Source organism: Giraffa tippelskirchi, chromosome 10 (assembly GCF_054371585.1).
Source record: "Giraffa tippelskirchi isolate mGirTip1 chromosome 10, T2T-mGirTip1v1.2.pri, whole genome shotgun sequence".
NCBI lineage: Eukaryota > Metazoa > Chordata > Mammalia > Artiodactyla > Giraffidae > Giraffa > Giraffa tippelskirchi.
The window spans coordinates 156,813,559-156,840,739 of NC_137284.1; the positions used below are offsets into that span (position 1 = coordinate 156,813,559).

The following is a 27,181-nucleotide window of genomic DNA, read 5'->3' on the forward strand; positions in this document are numbered from 1 at the left end:
TAAACTGAAATGCTTTTTAGACATACAAAGACTGAAACTTCAGCTCCTGAGTACTCTCTCTAATGAAGTTAGCAATATGAGGAACGAAGTGAGGGCATATACCAAGAAAAAGGAAGACACGGGATCCAGTAGGCAATGAACCCGACAGAGGACGTCAGCTCAGAGATATTAAGGATGAGAACTGATCAACAGATCCAGAAGGTTCCAGCCCAGCTCAGAACAGAGACTAGCAGAGTACAGAAGGGGCGGGCCTTTCCCAGAAAAACAGGTATTTGCTGAAATAATGTGCTATCATGCTTCTACAGTACAGGTAAAAACAAACAACAAAAACTAATGGAAAATCATCAAACATTATTTTCTTCTTGTTATAAAAAAACTCCATGAAAAACAAACTAAACTCATAATAGATTATTTAGGTCTCCAGTGAACATTTATGGGGTCACAACAAACATGAAATTAAAAGACATTTGCTACTGGGAAGGAAAGCTATGACAAACCTAGACAGCATATTAAAAAGCAAAGACATCACATTGCCGACAAAGGTGAATATAGTTAAAGGCATGGCTTTTCCAGTAGTCATGTACGGATGTGAAGAGTTGGACCATAAAGAAGACTAAGTGCCAAAGAATTGATGCTTTCAAACGGTGGTGCTGGAGAAGATTCTTCAGAGTCCCTTGGATAGCAAGGAGATTAAAACCAACCAATCCTAAAGGAAATCAAACCTGAATATTCACTGGAAGGACCGAAGCTGAAGCTCCAATACTTCAGCCGCCTGATGCAAAGAGCTGACTCACTGGAAAAGACCCTGATGCTGGGAAAGACTGAAGGCAAAAGGAGAGGGGGCGGCAGAGGATGAGATGGTTGGATAGCATCACCAACTCAATGGACATCAGTTTGAGCAAACTGTGGGAGATAATGAAGGATGGGGAAGCCTGGTGAGCTGCAGTTCATGATGTCACAAAGAGCTGGACACAACCTAGTGACTGAACGACAACAAAGAGTTCTTAAAATTTGAGATGAGCCACCCCAGAGTGAAGGCTCTCTCTGTAGGCTCACCTTAAAGCTTAAAAAGAAGTTTCAAAAGGTTTCAACAACTGTCTGCACAACAACAAAAACTCAACCCTTTTTTCAAAGGAACAAAATCCAGACTTTCAACAATATGATAACCCAGTGCACAATGTCCACGTGCAATCAAAAATTACTAGATGTTAAAAAAGGCTGGAAAACATATCCTAATGAGGAGAAAAAGTAGTTACTATATCGTGACATGTATGATAGAAGCAGCAGACAATTATAAACTTTTCAAGGACTTGTGAGGGTGTGAAGTGGAGGTTGGAGAATAGTTTTGTGAACCAGAACATGTGCTCCAAATCTGATGAAAACTATCAACCCACTGATCCAGAGGTAACAAAAAATGTCCTTTTGCATACGAATGCGGGTTTGGTGAAAGTGGAGAGTGAGCAGGGTGAAATAATGAGTCTTTACTACATACTGTAGTGCTCAGTGTTTATGATCAATAGACAGAATGAATCAACTTAACTTCACGCCTTACCAAAAAATAGTATAAAGTATATTTTAAAATTAAATGTATGCATTTGTTGTTATACTTTTTCAAGGCAAAGCAGGATAATTACCACAAATTAAGACCACAGATCTATAGGAGTTTCTTGAGGTAACACTTTAAAGGTATATACTTAAATACTGTCACACATGTATAATAATCCTAACAAACAATAATTGATTAATTATAAGAACTGGAGGTAGCATGATACTACTCAGATCAAATCTTAATATTTATATTTAAGTGTATTTACCTTAATACTGACGCAGTATGGATGGTAACACTGACCACACTGAGAACAGGCAAGTAATCTCCCCTCTGCTCCTTGGCCAAAACTGCCACAAACTACACACATATCCTGAAATTAAGAACACAATGACATACTTCAAATCCGAGACCAAACTAAGAATATGCTAACACGCTAATTTCACAATTTTTATAAATCACCTTCTTCGTTGATATAGCTCTAGAGCTAAATAATCAGTTGGCCAAAAAATCTGTTAGGGTTTTCCCATAAGATGTTGTGGAAAAACCTAACAAACCTTTTGGCCAATCCAGTATCAGATGACACCAATGTTAGTGTGAATGAGATAAAGCAGAAATGGACAAGAAGGAATGCAAAAGTGGAGGACAAATAATTGAGTTCAAACCTGATGCAAAGTGAACTTGTCACTACTAGAAAACAACACAATTGTATTGTGCATAGAGTTTTCTTCTTCATCCTTATTTGATGAAATATCTGCAGCAGACACCTATAAAAAGCAAAATACACAAAATGTGAAGTCATACTTCTTACCTGTATTATACCTATTTGGAAAGCTTAAGAAGATTCATATTTAAAATATTAACTTTTTTGCCAGAGATCACACTAACAATTCTAAATTAGATTATTACTGCCAAGATACTACTATAAATATATAAAGTATGGCATTTTTTACTCACTTAATTGTTTCTTTATAGAGTTACAAGTCTCACAGATCAGGAAGTAATGAGAAAACAAATCTGAATATAATCATTTTGAGCAACTTGTCAAAATTTCAGTATTAGCCAAAGGATTATCAATCACAGTCATTAAGTTATGGACTTAAGTTAAATCTGGCCAAGATTAACTAAAATTGACTTGATTAACCAGAAATTCTAATCAAGAAACAAAGAGTGTATTATTTATCTGTACACATACACGAACACACACACATATATGTATCATTCTATTTCAGTTGACTCTTAAAGCCTGTAATGGGTGCACTCCAAACTGAGATGTATAAAGATATAAATATAAAATATACACCAGATTTTAAAGACTTAGTAACAAACAAAAAGTAATGTAGATATAGCTCATAAATAATGTTGTGCATTTTATAAATTACATGTTGGTTGGTATGATACTATTTTGGACATACTGAATCAAAAGGTATATATTAAAATTAAATTTCACTGTTCCTTTTTTTTTGATGTGGCTACTAGAAAGGTTTTTTTGTTTTAGTGGGTAGAGGGTAGGTTTTGGCCGAGCTGCGTGGTTTGCTAGATCTTATTTCCCCAACAAGAGACTGAACCCAAGCCCTTGGCAGTGAGTGGGGGTGGAATCCTAACCAATGGACCTCCAGGAAATTCCCTAGAAAGTTCTAAATTGCATATATAGGTCACACAGGGCTTCCCTGGTGGCTCAGCTGGTAAAGAATCTGCCTGCAATGCAAGAGACCCGGGTTCAATCCCTGGGTCAAGAAGATCCCCTAGAAAAGAGAATGGTTACCCACTCCAGTATTCTTGACTGGAGAATCCCATGGACAGAGGAACCTGGTGGGCTACAGTCCATGGGGTTACAAAGAGTTGGACATGACTGAGAGACTAATACCTTGGTACCTTATAGGTCACATACTTCTTTTTGGGCAGCAATGCTTCAGAATATAATCATTTTGAGTAACTTGTCAAAATTTCAGTATTAGCCAAAGGATTACCAACCACAGTCATTAAGTTATGGACTTAGTTAAATTTGACCAAATCAACTAAATACACACTGGCTTGTTAATAATTATTTCCAGAGTGCTTATCACGAAAAAAGCTCTGAACTGGATGTTAAAAAAGAGGATAAGAAAACCAATGCCAAAATTATATACCCTCTTTGCTTTAAAAGCTTACAATGTAGTGTGGAAAAATTGAGCTGAAACACAAAATAAAAATAGAATTATTGTTCTTGACAAATGACTGACAAGAGTAACTAAATAGAAGGAATATGTTACAGTAATAAATTTTTTCAACACACTTAAGTTTAAACGCAGTTTTAATGGACATTTCTACTGTTTTACAATGTCAACAATAAAAACAACTTAGTCACAAAGGGCTAAAGATAATGAGAGAAAAGTGTAAACAACCCAATCAGCATGAGGGAATGACTAAAACTACAAAAAATCCAAACTTATGAAGAATTATGCAGTGTTTAAAAAAATAGCAAGGTAGAAATCTGTATGGATTTCCATAAAGTCATCACACTACACTACTGAGTTGAAAAATAACCTGCAGAGAAATATGTGAGCTACAGCAACATGGTATTAAACACATACAAAACGGTTATGTGTCTGCCTATGGACACATATCATAGGTTCAAGCATAAGAAGTTCCTGGTTCTGCCAGTCAAAGGTGGTTGAATGCTGGCAATTTCATATGAATCAGCCTAAAATTTAAATGCCCAAAACAGGTGAAAGTGAGAGAATTAGGAATCAGGAGGTAGTAGCAATAGAAACACTCTGATATATTTACAATGTTTAAAATTTTTTTTTTGGTACACATTTAGTTTTATTGTAACAAAGCAACTTCTACACTTTTAACATTTAAAACTGAGCATCATCTTTCCTTTCCAGTGAAACAAAAAGAAAAATTTAAAAACAAACAGGAACAAAATTACAATAGAGAATGTCAATTGCAAATAAGATCCTACAGGTTCTGCTGATTCTCCCATGGAGTGGCAGGGCTCGAGTCATCATTAGGAGAGAATTTATTTTAAAAGTGTCACCTTAAACTAAACAATCACAATCCATTAAACATCACAATTAAACATGCCAAAGAAGAAGCCATGTTGTCAAAATGTCCACTTAACGCCCCCAAACATCTCAAACCCACCCTTTGCTGACCTTCTATAACCCCCTTTTTTAAGTTTTTCTTTCTTTTTTTAAAGAAGAGAAAGCAGACAGACACATGCTGGTAAATGCTGACTGTCCATATTCACACAGAGACACAGTGTCCTCTCTGAGCCCAGCATACAGAGAGAGGAGGGAGAAAGCTAGAACTCTGTGTACAACTACACAGGGGCCTAGCACCCTCCAGCTTCCAGCAGAGCTAAGGGAGAAGGTTTTTCTTTTTTTCCCACAGAGCATGGTGGTGTTGATTCCATAGTTTTTGTTGAGACAGGAAGGGATAAAAATGAATTTGGAACAGAAAGGGGTAGAGATTCTTTTCCCACTGAATTCTGCTCGAGGTTTTCCCACCCCCCCACCCCCCCAATAAGTTGTGAACCATGGTGTAAAGGAGAAAAGAGACCTCAAACACAGGGCGACTGGGCACAAGAGGATTGAGGAAAGATAGCTGTATGCTGTATTTGTATCCCCAAACTAGCTTTCAAACAAGTTGATTCATAAAAGTGGAATAATCATTTCAGTGATAAATTAACTGCCTACTAAGAATAACCAGTTCTTCAATTACAGCATTGATGACACACTGAGAATATCATTAAAATATGTAACTGAAAACAGTTAAAATATAGATAACAGGAGAATAGTGAAATAAATATATATTTCTACCTCCCCATCTTCAACATAAAACACAAAAAAGGTTTTACAATTGGGTGACACACAGTTGAGTAGCTCACAAACTGTAAAAATATTATTCTTATTTTTGAAGGAAAACGTACCCAGAGAATGTTTTTGAAAATGAAAAACAAGGATAGAGTATTCCCAGTATAAACCGGAAATAAAGTCTGTGGTGGGAAGATGAAAATCAACTGGGGGGAAGGTCATATTTAAATCATAAGTACTAAAAAAAAAAAATCAAGATTTTTAAAAATTTAATATTATCTTTAACTGGAGGAGAATTACAATATTTATTGTGTTGGTTTCTGCCATACATCAAGATTAAAAAAAAAAAAAAAACAGCAATATGTACATGTAAGAATAAAAACTATCACCTAGCTTAGTGACCCAACTGTTTTTCATACTTTATTTCATAACCTTTATACTATTAGAAAGCTCTAACCTAAACCTCACAAGTTGGGCATTTCCAAGCACAAACATAAAAAAGAAGAGCAATTAAAATCAAAGCAAGAGAAAAGGAAATAAGATCTAAGTGGAAATCAATGGACTACAAAGTAGGAAAAGATACAGAAAAATGAATGAAAGCAAAGGCTGGCTCAAAAGATCAATAAAATTGATAAACCTCAAGCAAGACTGATTAGGAAAGAGAAAAAGAGACGAATTACTAATATCCGGAATGAGGAAGGTAACGTCACTACATATTCCACAGACATTAAAAGGAGAGTAAAGGGCTATTATTAACTATTCTAGGAAAATATACTTGTCAGCCTACATATAAAACGGACAAATACCTTAAAAGCAAATTCATGCAAGAAAAAGCAAATAACCTAAACAGCCCAACACCTATGAAAGAAACTGAAAATCTTCCAACAAAGAAATCTCCTGGCCAAAATGGCTCCACTAAAGACTCTATGTATAAATAATTTAAGAAAGAAATTCCCAACACTCCACAACTTTTCTAGAAAACTGAAGAGCAGAATATATTTCTCAATTCATTCTATGAAACCAGAATTACGTTGACACAAAAACTAGACAAAATCATGATAAGAAAAAAAAGACTATAGACCAGTACTACTCATGAACATTGACATAAGAAGTCCAAAATTTTTAGCAAACTGAACCCAACATCATAACCAAGTAGAATTTATCCTAGGAATGCAAGACTGCTTTAGCACACAAACATAAAAAACAACTGATGTAACTCAGTTACCAACAAACAAGCCACATGATCATCTCAACAAATGCAAAAAAAAAAAAAAAAAAAAATGACAGAATCTATTTTCTGACATGTAGTCCTGATTTTAAAAATATCACAGTGAACTATGAATAGAAAAGAATTTCCTCAAACTGCTTTGGGATGTCTATTAAAACTAAACACCATACTTAATTATGAAAAACTATCTGTTTTCTCCTCAAGGTCAAAAACAAGGTTACCTAAGCTTATCACTTCTATTCCACACTGTACTGAAAGTTATCGCAAATTTAATAAAAAACAGACACAAAAGGACTCTAAATTAAAAAGAGAGACAAAGTTTATCTTTGTCTTTGAAGACAACATGATCATTTATGTAGAAAACCCAATGGATTCTACAAATAAGCAATTAGAATAAGGGAGTTTGATATGGTTGTAGTATACACAATCTTACTGTGTACACAATCAATACATAAAAATAAGCAATATTTCTAAATACTAGCAACTGACAAAAACAATCTGAAATTAAGACAACACTACCATTAACAACAGCATAAAAATATGGTAGATAGAGATAAATCTGATTAACAGTGTCTGTTCAACCTGTCTGTTAAAACTAAACATCACTGAAAGAAACTAAAGAACTAAAGAAACGGAAATACAGGTGTTCATGGATTCAAAAACTCAATATGGTTAAAGTGTCCGTTTTTCCCAAGTTAATCTATATTTTGAACGCAAACCCAGTCAAAATTTTAGCAGGTTTATTTTATAGGTACTGACAAGCTCACACTAAAATTAATATAGAAGTACAAAGGATTTAGAATAGCCAAAACAACTTTGAAAAGTAGAAAATCTGAAGACAAATAGTGTTTGATTACAAGAGTAGTTGTAAAGTAGAAGTAATCAAAGCAGTGCAGTACTGGCCTATACAAACGGAGCGATGGTATAGTGAGATCAGAAAAACAGATCCACAAATAAAATAACTAATTTTTAAGAATGATGAAAGGCAATTCAAGAAACAGTGCTCAAACAACTGGCTATTCACAGCATGTAAAAAAAAATGAACTTTCATCCTTATTCATACTATAGTTAAAAAACTCAAATTGGATCATAGATCTCAGTGCAATATCTTTCTTAAAGAAAGCAGAGTATCTTCGTGACCCTGGATTACATAAATATTTCTCAGCACCAGAAAGAACAATCCAAAGGGAAAAAAAATCAATCCTTTGGACTCTAACAAAATTAAATCATCTGTTCTTCAAAAGACACAGTTAAGAACATGCAAAGACAAACATCAAAATGCAAAAAAAATCTGCAAATCATATATATGATAAAGAGCTTGTGTCCAGAATACATAAATCTCAACGCAGTAAATTTAAAAAAAAAACCTACTCAATTTTTTTTAATATATTAAAGATCTGAAGAGTGACTTTATGAAAGATATACAGATAGCAAGTTAGCACCTAAAAATCTGATGAACATCAGGAGTCACTAGAGAAGCACAAAGAAGACACTATTAACATGCCTGTTACAGTGGCTCAAATTAAGATGACTGTCAACACCAAATGTGGGTGAGGAGGTGGAGGAAATGGAACCTCGTACAGTCTTAGAAATATAAAATGTTACACCCAACGTGAAAACCAGACTTTCCGTGAAAAGCTAAGCCTATACCTACCATATATCCAGCATTCCACCTCTACATGATTATCCATGAGAAAAAAAAAAGTCCACATGTGAACTGAGATATAAAAGTTTAGAACAGATTTATTTCTAACAGACGAAAAATGGACACAAACTTAATGTCCTTAAATAGGTGAACAGACAATACAAACTGTGGCACATCCATACTATGTTAATATTCCTCAGCAACAAAATGGAATGAACTGTTAACGTACAAGAGCACGGATTAATATCAAAATAAGTATACTGAGTGAAATAAGTCATATCAAAAAGAGAATACTCAGTATGGTTTCACCTATGAACTCCAGAAAATGCAAACTACTCAACAGCAATGGAAGGCAGATCAGGCACTCCCCAGGGGCGAGGCCAGAAGGAGGACGGGGACTTTGGGGCAGCATGACGGAATCTGGAGTTGAGGATGCGCTTAACCGCAGCATGGGTCTCAAGGGTTCAACCGTATGTCAAAACCTACACAACTGTACACTTCAAATACCTGTACCTTTTTTTGCATCAATTTTATCTCAATAAGTCTACCAATTTGGGGGAGGGGGAAAAATTTGCTTTTTTAAAAAAGGACCAGAATCTAGGTTTCTTTACTTCTTTAGTAGGAAAACTGAATAATTCTACCTGTCTCCGGAACTTAAAATGACAATTAGAATCTGAAAAACAGGGTATCAGTAAAATAGTAAAGTCACTGCATGAAATGTTCGCCATTATTTGCCAAACGCAGTTTTTTCAACACATTTCAGTAAAGCCTCATCATGTGCCAGCGAGCAAATCTTTACCAACCTGAAGTTTACATTAAAAGACAATCAAAATCTTCAACATTTTTAGAGTCCACACTAACCTACAACATTCCTAATTTCTTCTGTAAACAACATTACAACACTGAGAACAACTACAATCAAAAACTTAAAGCACCCACATAATTAAATTCTTCAGATAAACTCAAGAATATGACAGGAATTTTTGTTTGTTTGTTTGTAATAGAAGAGCAAATATATTGCATACTGGATTTTGGGAAGTGTTGGCACAGAAAGGTCAGAGTCAAAGAGGAAGGGAAGAAAAGAAAAAAGGGATGAGAAGGCAGGAAATATGAAAGAAAACCTCATCAGAGGTTTAAAAAGAAAGCTGGCTCAGTGCTAGAGTCCACGTGCCAATGCAGGAGACACGGGTTCGACCCCTCATGCTGCGGAGCATCCAGGCCCACAGGCCACAGCCGCCGAGCCTGCGCTCCAGAGCCCGCGCTCCACCTGAGAAGGGGTCGCAGGGAGAAACGCCCGCACCACAGCCAGAGGGCAGCCCCCACTTGCCTGCTGCACCTAGAGAAAAGCCCGCAGAGCAACAAAGACCCAGCGTAGTCAGAAAGAAAGAAATACGCAAACACAGGTAACTTTAGCCTATTTATGTGACTCTCAGCATCTAAAGTTCAGTTCAGTCGCTCAGTTGTGTCCACCTCTTTGCAACCCCATGGACTGCAGCACGCCAGGTTTCCCTGTCCATCACCAACTCCCAGAGCTTACTCAAACTCATGTCCATTGAGTAACTTGGTACAAATGAGATTATCATCAACAGCTGACACATTAAAGATTACAGCAAATGTAAAGGGAGCGGGCCTTACCCCAGGTAACACGACTGCCCCGATTCCACTTTTCAATTTTGATCTGCCTCGGCCGCCTCGTCCAGAGAGTCCTGCACCGCGAGGTCTCCGCTTCCCTGGAAATCCAGACCCCCGGCCCTACACAACAGATACAGAAAAGTCAGCGTTTTGTCAAAGCGCAGAATTTTAAATCCAGATGTGAGATAAACCATCATACGAAATGTTACACAAATGCACTTGCTTCTCTTTTTTATTCCAATTGAATGACAGCTATTAAGTGACCAGGATTATCATTTGCATCTTTCGATACGTGTTCTACGATCTAAACATCTACAACCTTAAAAATCAAACGTGGGTCTGTCACTGTGAATGCCCTGCATCGGTAAACCCCTGTCACTGTATTTCCATTTCCTAACCTTACATCCGAGGTGGCTAGAACAGACACACCTCTATCCAAGTACTTTCATGTGCAACTAATTTTATCACATAGAGAGCAAGTGTAGGGAAGGACTCTCTCTCTCGCTGGCTTCTTTTAAGTATACTAAAAGTTAAGATACACTGAGTACTTACTACACACTGCTTGAAGCACTTGTTACTCTCAACAATCTCATAGGGTCAGTACTATCTTATCATCCTCATGTTAGAGAAAAGTACACTGAGGAATATGGGCTTTCGGGCGGCACTAGTGATAAAAATGTGCCTGCCAATGAAGGAGACTCAAGAGACCCAGGTTTGATCCCTGGGTTGGGAAGATCTCCTGGAGGAGGGCATGGCAACCCACTCCAGTATTCTTGCCCGGAAAATCCCATAGACAAAGGAGCCTGGTGGGCCAGAGTCCAGCCCAAGAGTCAAACACGACTAAAGCAACTGAGCACGCACGCACACTGAGGAATAAAGCGGTTCAGGAACTTGCCCAAAGCCATACAGCTGGCAAGTCTGGCTCCAGTGTCTGCATTCTCAACCAATATTCTGTACTGCCACAATGCGTGAAAAATAATTTTTAAGTGTGCAATATAGTATTCTTTTGTCATTAAAATTGTCAATTTCCTTTAATTATTCAAAAGCTGATGAAAGGAAAAGGCTTGCTAAATCACCTAGAGAATAATTACTTGATATGGAAATAATTTATCTGAATTTTTACCTAATACAAGAAAAAAAATCTTTGGAAAAACATGTTGAATTCCGTGATATTTTAACAAATAAGTACTATGGTTATCTGTTTTTATGATTTTCTTATTCTCAGACTTATATATTACTACCTGAAAAAAACCTGGCATCTACACACCTACTTACGTATATTTAAGATTACTAAAATGCTCGGGAAAATCCTGATTTTTTCCCCCTAACAAGCGAAATAATCTGCCACATCTTCAATGGATCTCACTTTTCATAGTTTCAAGTACTGAGCTCATTACCTACTTGGCAGAATGGTTTCCAAGTACATAAATTATGGCTATATTGTGAGCATAAGAAAGACACACATGAACAAAGGGGAAGGGAGTCTTTTTTCCCTTCAGTTCAGTAAGTACAGCCAGCTTCCAGTTTTCCATCTGTCCCTATGCTCTTAAGCTCCTCTCCTTTAAATATCAAGCTTCTTAGAACAAGGGACAGGGTAGGGTTGAACTGGATAGTTTTTGTTTTTTAATAGGTATAAAAGACTTCTTACAAGTCAGTGATTGAATTAAGACTATAGTAATCCCTCAACTCATTTTTCCTCAGCATCCAATGACACAGGTAAGAAAAAGTAAAAAATGAGTGGTATATGTTTCAAAATGGTCAAGCAAGACTTCTAATCTCTTAAAATGATATTTACATTTTTAATATTTGCATTGGTATCTGAGTCAGTTGAAAACTAGTTCTTCCAATGATGATAGAAAGTAAGAAAGCAGAATCTAGAACTCCTTTGAAATCCTTATTCTAAATTAAAAACCATTATTCCAGAATTATATTAAATAAAGAAGATGAAGAAATACTGTCTTCTCTAATCAGTAACATTTTAACTTTTCAGATGATTAACTCTTTTTCAAATTAATTTTTCACCCTTGAAAATACATCAGATTGCTTAATTTACTTCAAGGACTAGCAGAATTATCCACCAAAGATATGAAAAAGTTCCTATGATTTTTATTAACAGACAATGAAATCTGCTGCAATTCTGCTATTTCTTCTCCAATCGTATATAAAACATTAATGTAGTTTTTCTTTTGTTTTTTTCTGAGCAACAAAATTTTGTATCATGAATGAGTCCTTAATTACTTTATAGCCTATGTGACAAGGATTTCCCTCAACAGAAAAAAAGCTGGTAATTACAATATAAAAGGAAGCATTAAAAAGGTATTAAAAATTTACACTTAAGATCAGTCAAGTAAAATGGCAATTTAATTTCCTCCTAGTCCAGGTGTTTAAAGGCAAGCATGTTGCTTATTCATATTAAAAATTTTAGGTGTAAAAAGTGGCTCTGGAAACTAGAAAAGAAAGGTTTAATTCTTAACTTCTAATCGGACAAAACCAACCAGAGAGAAATGACATACGAATGTAAATGCAGTTTTATTTACCACTTTGATGCTCCAAATGGCACTGCCAGGAAGCTGCCTGGGTTTAAAAATTTCCCGACCTTCTGAAATGTCTGGGGACCAGGAAGGTGGGCTCACTGTATTATGGGTACTCCAAGCCCCCTAGGATATGGCAGGTGAGAAAATAGATGTATAAAACTCCGCAACATAAAAGGTCAAAGCCAGCAACTAAGGAATTTTAGAACAGCAAAAACAAATGCAGACGTATGGAAACTTAGGACAAACTGCTTCAAGGAAGTAAGAAAAGTAAGCTATCACTTAACAGTGACTTTATGTTTAAATGTTTGCAGCTACAATTTACATTAAATGTTATATTCTGGTTGAAACATCAGTACAATAAAGCATATTAATTTAAAGTTTATGCGACATCAACACTGACTTATGAACTGCAATTATAGCACGAAGATATAAAGAAAAGCCAATCAAACTTTAAATATTAAAACTATAAAGAAACCATTTGGGCATTACTCTCGTCTAATGACTATCACTCTGCCAGAAAGGAGAATGAGTAAACTCAAAGAATGTTAGGTATGCTTCTTGCTATACACCACCAGAATAGTAGGCCAAAAAATGCAATCAGAAACATGAGCCGTCAACAGACACATTCACTGTACAATCTGGAAAATCAGTTTGTAACCGTAAGATGTAAACACCATTATAACCCTACCTTTAATTACTCTTCCTTCAGTGACCACTGGTCGTGGACTTCAGTGTTTATTTTTATTTAGGGGATTACTACACTTATATTACATCCAAGGAACTAATTTGAAAAGCAGAAAATTGTTAGAGCAAATTGTCCTAAATTTGCAAATTAAAACGCCTGAATTATCTGATTATTTATACGAGAAATAGTACTTATCAAAATAGTTAAAATAAAACAAATACATTTTTGCTTCCAAATAATCACATTCAGAAATAACCTGAACTAATCTGATGAGGAAGCAGCATAAGGAAAAACGTTTACTCCACAAAGGTTAACATTTTAAAAGAAAAACATAAAACAAATGTCAAACAATAAAGAACCTATTTTGAATTAGATAATTCAACAATGCATGCTACAGTTTTACCAAATTAAATGATTAAAACTAAAGACAAAAAACACGGTACTTACCAGGTTTCTAGAATACTAACAAACTAACGAGTAGTTGCCTATTAATCACATTAAAATACCACCAGGGAATTTAAATAATCAACTAGAACAACTTAACTACCCTTTGGGGAGGAGATTGTTAATAACAGTATTTTGAGAAGGACCACACAAGCGAGACTCGCTTCACTTTAATTAACCTCCGCTCGGCTGAGCTAATAGCTAAACCTACTTCAGACTAGTCGCTTTCCCACTAACGGATCATCCTGCATCTCGGTCCACACCTGGCCTCTTTCCTGCTGCGTCCAGGGTCTTCTGTAACCTCTGCACTGCCCACAGCGCTTTCTCCTGTAATTTTACTCCAACTCGCAACAAGTAGGTGTAGTTCTGCTGGGCTCGTGCTGTACCCAATGAGTGTTCCTCCGCTCCCCTCACTGACCCGGCTCGGCCTCCAGGGCACCTTCCTCCTTCCACTTGACTCGGAAGCCTGGACCACTCTCTTCTCTCTGGTCTCGTCCTAAATGGTTATTTATCTATAACGAGGGCTGTAAACACCATCTTGGATGTTTCTGATCCCCAAATTCACATTTCTGTTTCTAGCAAGTTCTGAAAATAAATTGTCAGTCGCTCAGTCGTGTCCGACTCTTTGCGACCCCATGGACTGTAGCCCGCCAGGCTCCTCAGTCCACGAAATTCTCCAGGCAAGAATACTGGAGTGGGTTGCCATTTCCTCCTCCAGGGGATCTTCCCGACCCAGGGATTGTACCCGGGTCTCCTGCATTGCAGGCGGACTCTTCACCACGTGAGCCACCAGGGAAGTCATGTTCTAAAGGCTCCTAGTTATTACGATTTTCTGCTTCCCTCTCAGCATCTGTCAGGTGACACTAAACCTCTCCAGTTCACCACGTCTAACCTCTCTGCCTTCACCAGCTCCATCTCACCATCTCCCCACCCTTAGGCGTGGATTCCAGTCGAGTCAGAACACGGGTGGTCATCAGACCTGTTCTCTTCCCTCACCGCTCTCCTCTGCCTCTTCAGGCCTCCCCCACCACTCCTCTGAGCCAAACCATCGGGGCGTTCAGCCGTTTTATCTCCAGCCTCTGTCCTGGCCATCCTGCTTCTCTGCACCCCACGGGCAGCACCACGTCCCAGCTCGCCTGCGAACACGCTTCCTGCTCACCTGCACCTCCTCAAGCCCTTCTCCACACAGCAATCAGACGGACTCCTCAAAGCTGTAAACCCGACCGAGCAAGACACTCCAACCCTTTCCTAAACCTTCTGATGGCTCCCGGTACACTTAAAATCAAACCTTTCCCACGCCTCTCTGCAATCTCATCTGCCCGAGCGTCCCTGGCTTCGCACACGCGGGCTCCTCACCAGCGGGCACCTCCTGCCTCACAGCGACACCAACTGTCCAACGGCCGGTGTCTTCCGGTTCTTCCGATACGGCCTTAACTCCTCCTCCCCAGGGAGGCCTTTCCCTAGCACTCCAAGTGAACCAGGGTCTCCCTCACCACACCTGAAGCATCTTCATGATGAACAAACATGGGGTCTTGGATTATTCGGTGGTCAGTCGGGGCGAGAGATATCTAGAGTTAGTTCTCTCAATATATCCACTCAGTATTTCTCTCTGAGGAGATGTGGCTACTGTTGCACATCTTAAATTCCTTTTGGTAGATCATTTAATGTTATATCAGTAGACAGTTCTTAAAATATACCATAAAAAGTCATATTCTAAAATAATATTTATTCATAATTTAAAAGTTAGTTTGATGCAATTAGCTGTATCTCTTTTCAAAAAGCATTCACACTACATAACACGGATGAAGGAAATGAAGGGCTCTGCAGATGAAGACTCCTTAGATGCCGTTTTCAACTGCTATGAAAAACGTACAAAAAACCGTGGGTAATTACATGACAAATTTTAACAAGTATGTTATCAAAAAGCATTGGAAAGTAGAGCCCATGCAATTTTATAAAAGATGAAGAAAAACTATGATTACTCTTAGATATTTTGACAAAGAAGAAATTACCTAATATATACTTGAGACTTTAAAACTAGAAACTGCCTTAATTATCAACTTCAGTTATAAATTATCCTTCAGATCTCAGTTCTGATCAAAAAGCATTTACACAGACTACTCAGAAGAGGTCAGCTTCCCCATCTACTGCAATGTAGTTTATCCCATTTTTACACCTGATTTTACCTTTACTGCACCTGTATTTATCTAGAGCCATAAGCTTGATGGCAGACACACTGCTCTTTTCACTCACTGCTAAGTAGGCATTCTGTTCAGCACCTACTGAACATCTACCTTCTATAGAGCCTTTTTGCCCACATATATTCAAAACACATCAATAAACATTGTACTGCAACATGAAACACTAACTCCAGTGGTGGTAGCCCAGAATCTTAATTTCTTCACCTATTAAAAACTTCCCAACTTATCCCACGCACTGTGACTCTTAACCTATCTACAAACTTAACTAGAAACAAGAGGGTTAAAAAAATGTAACTGTCAGGAGAATTGAAGTTACAAAGAGAGCTAAATATTAATAGAACGAACTTTGCTCTCAAATGCCACAGAAAGTTTAAAACTACTACTTTGCACAGACTGAATTAGGTCCCAACAATAATTATTACTGTTTGATGTTGGTATTCACCTTTCTGCTTTGAGGCCAAGCTCTCAGGTAAATTTCTCATCTTAGTAAGTTACACAGCTGTTCCTGTTTCAAGGAAGAGGCAACAGTAAGGGCTGGTGGAAGGTAGGCTACTATGGGCAACTTTCCATTAGAAATCAAATCCTGCTGCTGGCTCTGAAGTATGATCAACCGCATGGGTAGAGACAACGAGGACCCTCGTGTACTCAATCAGCTTCAAGTGTGGTCAGAGAATGTTTTTGAGTCTTCTGGGGAGATTCACACCTGAGTCAATCTCGTGTTCACCCTCTCCCAACATACTATGCAAACCAAGATTGTTATTAACGGGTGAGTTTGATTTAGAGCAAGTGAGAACGGTGGAGAGAGAGGAGAAAGGAGGGCAACCATTAAACTGAAGACATAAGTGCTTATAATTTGTCTTTTTTGTACACACATTCACTCACATGTACACTACAGCTATTACAGAAACAATTCATTTTTATGACTTACAGAATTCTTTTAACATAAGTAAGTCATATACAAAACTGAGTTCAACATCAAATAGAAAAAAGCTTAGTCCTGAGAGTGATTTGATAAGATATATACTATATAAAGTAGAGAAATAGCTGTTGCCAGCTTTAGCCTTCAGTAAGAAAGCAGACTTGGCTGGTGCTAGCCGTCATTTTGGTAATGGCTTAAAAAATGTAACGGGCACAAGAAAACTGACAGGGATGTGTACTTCTAATCTGTACGTGTTGTAGCTTGACACCTCAAAGGGCGAGACGCTTTTGGGGATGAAAACTAGTCTCTCAGTGGTTTAGAGCAGTGCTTCTTGGACTTAAGGCTGCACGGGGTTCTTCTTAAAAAAAAAAAAAAAAAACATTTCCACTCAAGCGAAGGTGAGGCCTGAAATTCAAGAGTGACAAACTCCGAGGTGATACTGATACTGCTGGTCTGCGGGTCACACTTGAAGTAGCAGGGTTCAGTCCTTTCTCCTAGAGAACATGCCTAAGCCGAGCCGTTCCTCCTCCTGCTGTCTGCTTTCCCACAGCGCCTTGGGTCTCCTCTACTGTGTATCACACACACACAGAATAATTTAATAGCAGTTTAACTCTAAAATGTGTGCAGCCATTATGCAGCTCTGAACCTGAAAACCTACTACCCTCTTGCATTTCCTGTGGCCAGTGTTTGACTTGGTCAGGCCTGCAGTTATTTTCACTGACACATTTCTTTAGAAATAGTTATGAGTCAGTGTGTTGGGTTTCAGGATCACCTCTCCAGAACTACTTTTAACACATAAATATCACATCATTCTCAAGTCTCCATTTTCACGATACCTGCATTATTCTGCAAATCAAGAAACCAGGGCAGATATGGTTTGCTACGTGTCAGGTGCTTTATATATATTATCATTAAATTCTAATAACCAACTGATGTAGTTTTATGTATGAAGAAATCAAGAGAGTTCACAACCTAACTTGGTTGGTGTCCCACATACAGTAATCAAAGAATAAGGCTTTGAAGCCAAACAACTGCACTAGGGAAATGTTCATGTGAATTTATATTAATCAGTCTTTCCTAGTATCAATTAATTATACTGCAAATATATATAAATGATACTAAATAGGGTTCTTAAAAGTCATTTTTATAAAATGTGGTGTAGTACTTAGAAGATACGTGAAAAAATCACTGTTGGCATCCACTCTACGTATTTTATTCCTCATGAAGAATAAAGAATATTTATCTACTTACTAATGAAACTTTTTTAATAGGTTCTAAGATAAAGTATCAGCTTGAAGGTTTAACTCATAAGCAATCAAGAACAATTGTAACTACTAGGGTAATTTCTTTTATGTATATCATTATATATCAGTGGTATTTTAAATTTTAGTTAAAAGTTGGATATGAAATAATTTATCAAGAATTGAATCTTTATTTGGATGATATGATTTACTGATCTTTTAACAGCAAGAACCCCTGCCCCCCAAATGCCAACAGTGCTTCTCACTAAAAGGTTTACATTTAGAAACCAGAAATGTAAGAAAGAGAAGAAAGGAAAGAAGGGAGGAAGGGGAGGAGAAAGAAGAGAGAGTAGAGGGATCACTCACTTGTAATTAATTGTTAACAAAACTGCAATCCTCTACAGCTCCCCACGGGAGGCCTGGTTTGTTCTCACAGGAATACATTATGAAACTGATATGTTAATTCAAAACACTTCATTTAAAATGCTATTGCAATACACCAGTATATTATAAAATTCTAAGGTTCTTAATAAACTACTTAAATTGATGAAAATAAGAAATTCAGTTCACAACATAATGGCCAAGTGGTTATGATCTAATGAAGTACTATTTTTGAAAACCTCCTCTGCTGAAGAAATTTCACCTTCTCTATGAGACTCTCTAAGCAGATGTCAGTCTTAGAACCTGTGTAAATCCCTAAGCCTCCGCTTTTATGTCAGCAACAAAAAAAATGGCAGAAAGGTAAAATGAAGAAAAAATTCTTATAAAGCTATCAAAATACATTTAAAAGTACTCATGTTTTCTTTATGAAGTTTTCTTTAAACATTTAATACTTCAATCAAATGTGTCTAAAAACACATTTCACAGGAGATTTAATAGAAACTTTCAGTATTACCATGAAAGCAATTAGTACATGAGTACCTGAAGTAGATCACAGTCATGTTTTCATTAAATATTTCCTCATAAAGTAATACAAAAAGAGTATCTTGTTCCACATCAAAACATCAGTGTATCAACAGGCTTTGAATCATCAAGTGAAGGCCGTTTCCTATACAACTAAAACATGGCCGACAAGCTGCTTGAGATCAGCAGCAACTTGGTAAGGTGGTGATGAGACAGTGGCAGCTAACTAGAAAGGAGAATACGACCAGAACTGAAACAGAACACAGCAGAAGCAGTAATAAATATGAAGACATGGCTCATATAAATTGGGATGAACCAGGAAGAAAAAAATACACGTACTTGCTCTCTCACACACATACCCATACCATTCTGGAACTTAAGTCAACAGAAAAATAATCATAATGTTTTCTCAGTTGGAGCAGAAGACTCTAAGGAGAGTTATCAGTAAAATTTAATAGGAATATTTATGATGTAAAATCCTTAAAGGATGTAAATTTCTGAACCAATATTAGAGATTCAAATTTCCACTGCAAAAGTCTTTTCAGAGCCAAAACTACACAATTAGTATACACTATTCAAAAAAGGAAAGGAAAATAAAATAAAAAACTAAGGAGGAAGAGAACTAGTTTGAGAAGAAAAATCTCTCTTGGTAGAAGAGAAAATAAGTACAAAGTAAAATACTTAGAGAAAGGCATGTACAGAGTGTTTGCATTTACTGTGTATGTCTTTGCTATAGAGAAATATGTAAATTCCATCTGGTAACTCCTTTGCCTCTGGTATAAACTGCTGCCTTTAGAAGATAAAATATATATGAATTTTAAATAGAAGAGACTAATTTTCACATTAAAGTAAAATTCAATTTAACCTTTCTACTTTTTTTTAGCATTACAAAATTAGATGACCAGATATTGTTATTCCTATAAAAAGTTAAACTTTTAAATCACTAAAAGCAAGCTAAATCATGAGACTTAAAACTCCAAACTACTACTGTGACTAAACACTTTGCACTGTTTAGTATCTTGCTATTTTCTAAAAATACTTCAGAAAGTAGGAATTTTGTAGAACACATAATTCTTAGCGACAGCACCTTCACTTTGCCTTGCAGTTTCACTCAAATCCTGCTGAAAAAGATCTGGAATGCACTCATAAAGGATAGAGCCCACAAAACTTTACAGAATAATCATGGAACTCTCTTTACTTCCTGAAGATCAACACTATAATCCTAAATTTTCTGTGTATGAAGCTATTAAACAAGTCAACAATAGGAAAACCAAACTGAGAAGTCCTCCTGAGTGAAAAATTCCCTTAGTAAATTTTGATGTTTAAGCAGTTAAAATATGTATAATGAATAGCACTAATAAAAAATCCATTTGAGGGGAAAAATAAATGTTAGTTACACTATATCCAAAACTTTACTTTTTTAAAGCTCTATTGTTCCTACAGCATAGAACTAAAAAAATTTTAGTGGTTTCTAATAGGTTGCATTTAAATTCCGGTAAGATCACTTCAACCTCAATAAATTAGTCTTCATTAATAGTATTTTTTTTTAAGTGGCCAAAGCACATATGTCAACATTACGCCTGAGTTCTACCTAAAGACAGAAAAAAATTGCCCTTGAAACCAAAGCTACACATACACCGTTCTACTTTACAGAATTGCTCCAGCATCTTTTCTGTCAGAATCATTAAAATCACCATACCTGTCTGGACCGAGGTCTACCAGGAGAAAACTTCCTTTTGGTAATAGCGGGTTTACCCATGCCAATTTTGGGGGTGACTGAGATGTACGTGGTTGGCAGGATGTTTCCAACAGAGGCGTTGGGAGTGGAAGGGTAACTGTGCAGCATGTCATGGGAAGGCAAGTCGGAAGAAAGTGCTGGAGAGGAAGACACGAAAGCCTTGCTTGCGTCTGCTGCTGAGGAAGACGATGACTCGGTCTCAGACGATAGCTTTACAGATCTGCCCTCTTGGCATAAGCCATCTTTCACATGACTCTCGACTGCAGGAGCCACTTCCAAGTCCATAAATGCGGAAGGCTCAAGGTTTTCTCTCTGTTCCCTTTCTATAGCCAAGTGTTCTGTAGAACATAAAGAAGTGCTTTCCCCATCTGGGGACACTAAGGTCTCCAATGGGAGAATGACAGACTCAATGGTGACTTCAGGAGGCCGAGACTCTTCCGGCGACACTGCCGCGTTCGGCTCCTCCGTCGACTGCGCTTCCTCCTGCAGCACAGCCAGCTGGGGGGGAAGGGCTTCAGCGCTCTCGGTCACGTCCATGCTACTCTCACTTGGGCCTTCACAAGCACGCATCACTTTCGGACACAACTCCACTGCTTCACCATCGACTTCACGAGAAATCTGATTTTCCGATTCAGGATTCATTTTATCTTGGGATGATTCTATAAAATTTGGAATACCTATTATGTTAATGTACGCATGAATTTTAAAATTCCTAACCATGTGTAGGTATAAAACATCAATGCCTTAAATGTCTGGAGCTCTATGGTTTAGAAGTAATAGGCTTACAAATACAATATTGTAAAGTTAAAAAATAGAAAATAAACTAATTAAAACAAAAGATCAAAAAAAGAATACATGAAAAAAAAAAAGTAATAGGCTTGAATGGAAAAAGAGATGGGGGAGGGTGGGCTTCCAAAACACTACTTTTGGTTAAAATCACGCCTTAAATCAGAAGGTATCCATCAAGAAAGGCAATTATTAGGTTTAATAAGTGTCAATACACACCAGGGTTTATGGATTAGAATAAGTCACAGATCAGACCAGAAAACCTACAAAAACATGGCCTTAATAGGATCCCCAGAGTTTAAGGTAATTTCTGGTAGGAATATTAAAATAGAATTAATTTCTAATATAACCATTACACATATATAATGTTTTACAGTTTGAGCACTTACAAAAGGATTTAAAATTTTGTAGGTGAAGTTACACTCATTTTATAGCTAGGAAAATGAGGCCCAGTGATATTACACAATATGTCCAAGCTTGAAGAGTAAAAATTAGTCTAAAAAAGGGTTTTGTAATAAGCAGACACAAGATCTAACAAAGCTTCTGTAGACCAAAATGAGTAATGACCCTAGACAGAAAAGACTTATTTTGCTTAGCTATACTTGCTAACACAATCAACATTTTTTTTTGGCGGGGGGGGGGGGGGGGGGGGTTACAATTCTTGTTCTTCCTCATCATCTATATAACCAATAAATAAAATTAGACATTAGAAGTATCTAAAGTCACCGACCAGTAAATTTTAAATCAGGGTACTAGTGTGTTAGAACTTTAACCCAATATACTTAAGAGTAAGGTCAGAAGTTCAACTGACATGAGCCCTATTAAAGTGGCTCTATTAAATAACACCACTGACGATAAACAGCACTTCTTTCAAAAGTCATCAAGGTTAATTTCTAAGGCACATTAATAAGGATACTAATTTCCTTATTCACTATTTAGCATGGTGATTGAAATTTTTATATGTTCTGATATCGGGATGAAACCTCACTTCTCATTCCTGCTTTATTAAAAGACTACAGCTGAAAAGAAAACAGCAAATAACAGATCTGATCATACTAAAATTTTTAAACACAAAAGTGCTTCAAAAATATTTAAAAAGTGATAAAAAATTTTAAAACAGAAAATACACATAAATGAAGTAAACATTTATAGGTTTAAAACCAAAAGTTCCACCATCTGAATGACTCCAGTAAAACAAACTGACCTTAGTGCTATCTAGAATGCCTTATGTGCTACCAGGAGACCAAGTACCTCAAGTCTCACTAGTAAAGAGACAGACACAAAACATGAGTATGTTCTTTCTCCTTTGAGCTAGGCAGGGAGGATTAAGAGCATAAACATGCTCTATTTCTGCTTTAGAAATCCACTACCAACTGTTTGCAAGAAAAGGATCACTGAACCACAGATTTAACTACCATAATGTGAATACTGCAATAGTAATCAATTCTCTGGTACTGAACAATTCTCTAATTTGAAAAAATGAACTGAGAAGAAAATGACTTAAATCTGTACAGTGACCATAAAGGTGTGATGATATAACTCAATCAGATCGGACAACACGAACGTGCTGCTTACCAGAAACGAGAAGTCCATGCACGTCACAACTTTCTGGTGGATTACCCCTCTGCTGCTCTCCAGGATGGACATGAACTGCTGTGAATAACACATTTGTGGGATCTCCAGAAGGGAGTCAAAATTTCTGTATTTCTCTAACGCTGCTTTCTCAACAATATTTTCAGTAAGATATTTATCCTACTGCCAAATACCAATTTCAAATATAAGCATAAAACATCTTGTTACTACTATTCATTTGAAGTAGGATATGAAGATGAAACAAGGAATCTGGTTGTGTATTATGATAAGACTATTATAGTTTTGTCTTATTTTTCTTCACTTTCCATTTTTATGAAGTATAATTTTCAATGAGAATTGTTAAATATAAATTCAATCTCAAAAAATCTCAAGAACTTTTTAAGTATAACTCAACCTATATAACATACAGTACCACACACAACCTCATGGACTTTGAGGAGAGACCAAGAGGAAATTTAATTAGTGGTTTTTCCCCAACCTGATCTCTCATTAATTCTAGATCCTCAGGTACAATAATAGCTATTACCAATATTGCAAAAAGCATAACTGAAATATCCTTGAAATAACTGAAATAATCCTCAAGACGACTGCTTAGACAATTGAAAACAATGAATCTTTCATTATCTCAGCATGCAACATCTCACAATCAGCAACAGTTCTAGTTAGTAATCATATAACTAAAGAAATTGCTTCTTAATGAGAATCACTTGATCCCTAAACAATGCATAATATTTAAGTCTAGATTACAGCTAACTATAATATTTACATGCCCTTTCCCTGATTAACTGTAATAAATTATAAAAATTTAATGACGTTTATTTTACTTAAAAAGGCACCTCTCTAAATAATTTCCTACATGAGGATGTCTTGGCAAAATTTTATTTAGGGTACTGAAGTTTCAGTATATGTTCACATACTCACTCTATACACACATTTTCTTCAGAGAACAGACTATATTCATCACCAAAAACATCCTTACCATCTGGAACAATTCCGGGTGTGGGCTCCTGACCAGCAACATCTTTATTAACTGCTTGCTCCAGAAATACCACATGGTCTTCAGGGCCTTCAACTTCCATTTCATTGTTATAATCTGAACAAAAAATTATTCATCCTTTACCTTAGAATGAGCTTTTTTGTTTTTGCTAAATCAACAATCATTACCTTGTTCTAATGGGAGTAAATTATCACTAAAAATGCCATGAATTCTTCAGATTTTTCTACTTTGAACCAAATACATAGTCCTATTTTTTCAAATATGGAAAATATAATGAATTGAAAAGGTAACTCGCATTTTACTATTTTAAAAGGACATCACACAACTGTATACTGATGGAATACTAGAAAGAAAAAGTTAGTAACCAAGATATGTCTACCTAAACCCCTTGCAGATGATGAATTACAACTTTTATAGATGCTGCCACTCATGATGATGAAAATGAAAACCAATCTGATTAGCAGGTCTGTTCCCTTTACAATCTAAGAATCTTGTTATTACATTTATAATCAATTGTATACTAATAAAACTACATGAAATTTGTTTGGAGTAAAATAAAACTAGAGTATGAAGTGCAAATTAGGTCATATAGCCAAACAATATGGAACTTCCACTTACTGGCCCAAAAAACAGGAGAGTACACTAGTCTTAGAATTAAAATATAAGGTGAATAGTGGTAAAGGAGCTAGATTAGATGTTAGCCATGAGATTCAGAGATGACCAGGAACACTTGTACAGAAACTGGAGTCCCTCACTGTTACTGCAGTGATACACTGGTGGCTGCCTGGCACATCATCATAAAAAACAAAACGTCTCACAGGTACCTGCAGGAAGCTCAGCCATCTCCACCTCTTCACCTGGCTGTAAGGGGTCCATCTCAGCCGCTAAGTGTTTGCAATATGTACAGATGTACTCTTCTCGGAGCTGAGGGTCCGGTTCATGATCTGCTGGTTTGTCACATTCTAAGTGAACCCATCTGCGATGATAAATGTATTTAAATAAAATGCTCTAATTTAAAGTTTAATTAATATCTAAGGAAGAGAGATAATGACTAAAAAACTGGATATGAAAGGGCTAAGGTGACAGAAGAGAAGTTAGAGGAGTTAGCAATCGAAGGTTCTAGAAGAGGAGCTGTCATTTTTGGATGTCATCAAAGGTGTTGACTTAAAAAAAAAAAACACATTTTCAAACTATTTTCTCTTTATTTTTCCCCTCCCAATGCTTGCTTCTGGTCTTATTTTTTGCCCACTTACATCATCATATCTTTCAGACTCATAAAAAATATTTAATTCCATCTATAACAGCAATCAGTACTAAAAGGATTACTGGAACAACAAAAGCTTGGATTTCAAAATATAAGGCAGAGCAGACGACTACATGAATAGAAGAACACACAAATTCTTCAGTAGAGTAACTGTACCTTCTTACCTTTTGCACATATTACAGTGCAGCATGTCTTTCTGTAGTTCTGGATGGTAGCACTTCCCACAGAAAGGACACAAGTTCTCCTGCTGTTGGTAACAACTGTCACACACCAGGCAACTGTGGTGCCACTGAGAACTGGAGCGTGTGCCGCACTCGACACAGACTCTGCAATTCTAGACGCCAGGAAAAGGGAGAACAAAAACAGTGTGTTCTGCATGTGTACTCCAGTTCTGGTGTACATCTTTTTTAAAAAATCAATGAAACATTTGTAGATCATATATTAAACTTTAATTTTTATGACACTAAATTTAGGGTGTATGTTTCTGAAAAAGCTGCTTGTTTTGAATATCTGATATCATTCAATTTACACTAAAACTTCCTGGAAAGTGTAAGTAGGGGATAGAGACATCCAAGAAAACATAAACAGGGGAGGAAGAAACCAAAAACATGGCAATCCAAACTTCAAAAAAAGAAATACAATCCACAATCAGGAAGCAGCTTGTGTTGAGCAGCAACTCCCTACTGTGAAAGCAAAATGGCCCTGCTAGGGAATTCTGTTTGTTTATGTGTAGCTCAGAAACTAAAAAGAAGAATTTGCGCTAAGGAAACAACGATGATCCACTCCAAATGATTAGGTGTCTGAAATTATGAAAAGAATCACTCAACACCAAAATCCAATATGGCTGCTCTTATTTTCAGAACAGAGAGTGGCGCCATCCTTAGCAAAGAAGTACTGATGGCAGGCCTGGCAGAGGCCTGCGACACCTCCTTGAGGCGGCCTTAACACCCAGGGCACAAGGCTCGTAACTGTGGGACGCTCACCACCCAACTCCCAACTTTGCAATCTAAGTCACCAATAAAAAGGAGCTTTCTTTTTGAGCTGCCGTTATCTTTTGATATAAAAGACATGTTCACTAAAAAAGAGAAACTAGCATGAATCACAGACCTGCTAAAGTCTGTTTACAGGTTATAAAGCGGATGTGCTCATACATATTGATGCCAAAACCCTAAAATGTGAGAAAACAAGCTCCAATAGCAAATTAAGAAAATAGCAAAACCATGCCAAATGGAGTTTATGAAAAAAATGCAAGGATGGTTTAATATTAGAAAACCTGATAATAAAATTTAAGATATTATTAGGTCTGAAAAGATAAATTATTTCACTAGATGCTGAAAAGGCCTTTGCAAAAAAATTAAAATCCACTCCTAATTAAAAAACCAAACTTTGCAGACAATAAAAAAGCGTGGGTTATTTCCTTACTGTGAGATACACACAAATTTCAACTCAAAAGCCAGCATTTTGTTTCTAACTGGGGAATCCCAGAGACATTCCCACTAAGGAAGGTCAGAAAGGAAGCAAGGATGCCTACTATCCCCACTGTTTAACATGGTTCTGAACCAATGCAAACACTGAAACAAATGAAAACAGAGGCAAGATAAGGAAGAGAAGAACTAACAGTACTTGTAGGTGACAGCATACTTGGGAAATCCTAGAGAATCATTTTAAATGTAATAAAAGAATTAACAAAATAGCAGGATATAAAATTAGCAATGAAAATTCAACAGAATTCACATACACAAACATTAACCAGTTAAAAGACATAATGAATGGGAAAGTCCAATTTATAACATCAACAAAATAGAGAAAATGTTTAAGAAGAAACTTAAGAGAACTCCCAGATGGTTCAAGCTGGATTTAGAAAAGGCAGAGGAACCAGCAATTAAATTGCCAATATCCGTTCAATCACAGAAAAAGCTAGAGAATTCCAGAAAAACATCTGCTTAATTGACTACGCTAAAGCCTTTGACTGTGTGGATCACAACAAACTGTGGAAAATTCTTCAAGAGATGGGAATACGAGACC

At 36.7% G+C, this 27,181-nt stretch overlaps 2 protein-coding genes across 4 annotated transcripts in view; one reads left to right on the forward strand and one right to left on the reverse strand.

Annotated features, from left to right (window-relative positions):
* The window catches only part of KMT2C (lysine methyltransferase 2C), a 263,902-nt gene that overhangs the window by 76,500 nt on the left and 160,221 nt on the right, over positions 1 to 27,181 (reverse strand). For 2 of the 3 annotated variants that reach the window (XM_081533535.1, XM_081533536.1), the window contains 9 exons: positions 25,321 to 25,490; positions 24,717 to 24,868; positions 23,875 to 23,988; positions 22,878 to 22,955; positions 20,478 to 21,175; positions 12,389 to 12,508; positions 9,855 to 9,971; positions 2,212 to 2,313; positions 1,815 to 1,919 (listed from right to left, as the gene is read on the reverse strand). In XM_081533535.1, coding sequence (XP_081389661.1) covers positions 1,815 to 1,919; positions 2,212 to 2,313; positions 9,855 to 9,971; positions 12,389 to 12,508; positions 20,478 to 21,175; positions 22,878 to 22,955; positions 23,875 to 23,988; positions 24,717 to 24,868; positions 25,321 to 25,490 — 1,656 coding nt within the window. Of the gene's footprint in view, positions 1 to 1,814; positions 1,920 to 2,211; positions 2,314 to 9,854; positions 9,972 to 12,388; positions 12,509 to 20,477; positions 21,176 to 22,877; positions 22,956 to 23,874; positions 23,989 to 24,716; positions 24,869 to 25,320; positions 25,491 to 27,181 lie in introns of those variants that run through there. The other variant, XM_081533537.1, reaches the window with a different exon arrangement.
* On the forward strand, positions 1,006 to 17,013 carry LOC145523372 (uncharacterized). The gene is made up of 2 exons (XM_081533547.1): positions 1,006 to 1,404; positions 14,532 to 17,013. The coding sequence occupies exons 1-2, from the start codon at positions 1,360 to 1,362 to the stop codon at positions 14,946 to 14,948; spliced, it is 462 nt and encodes a 153-aa protein (XP_081389673.1). The 5' UTR covers positions 1,006 to 1,359; the 3' UTR covers positions 14,949 to 17,013.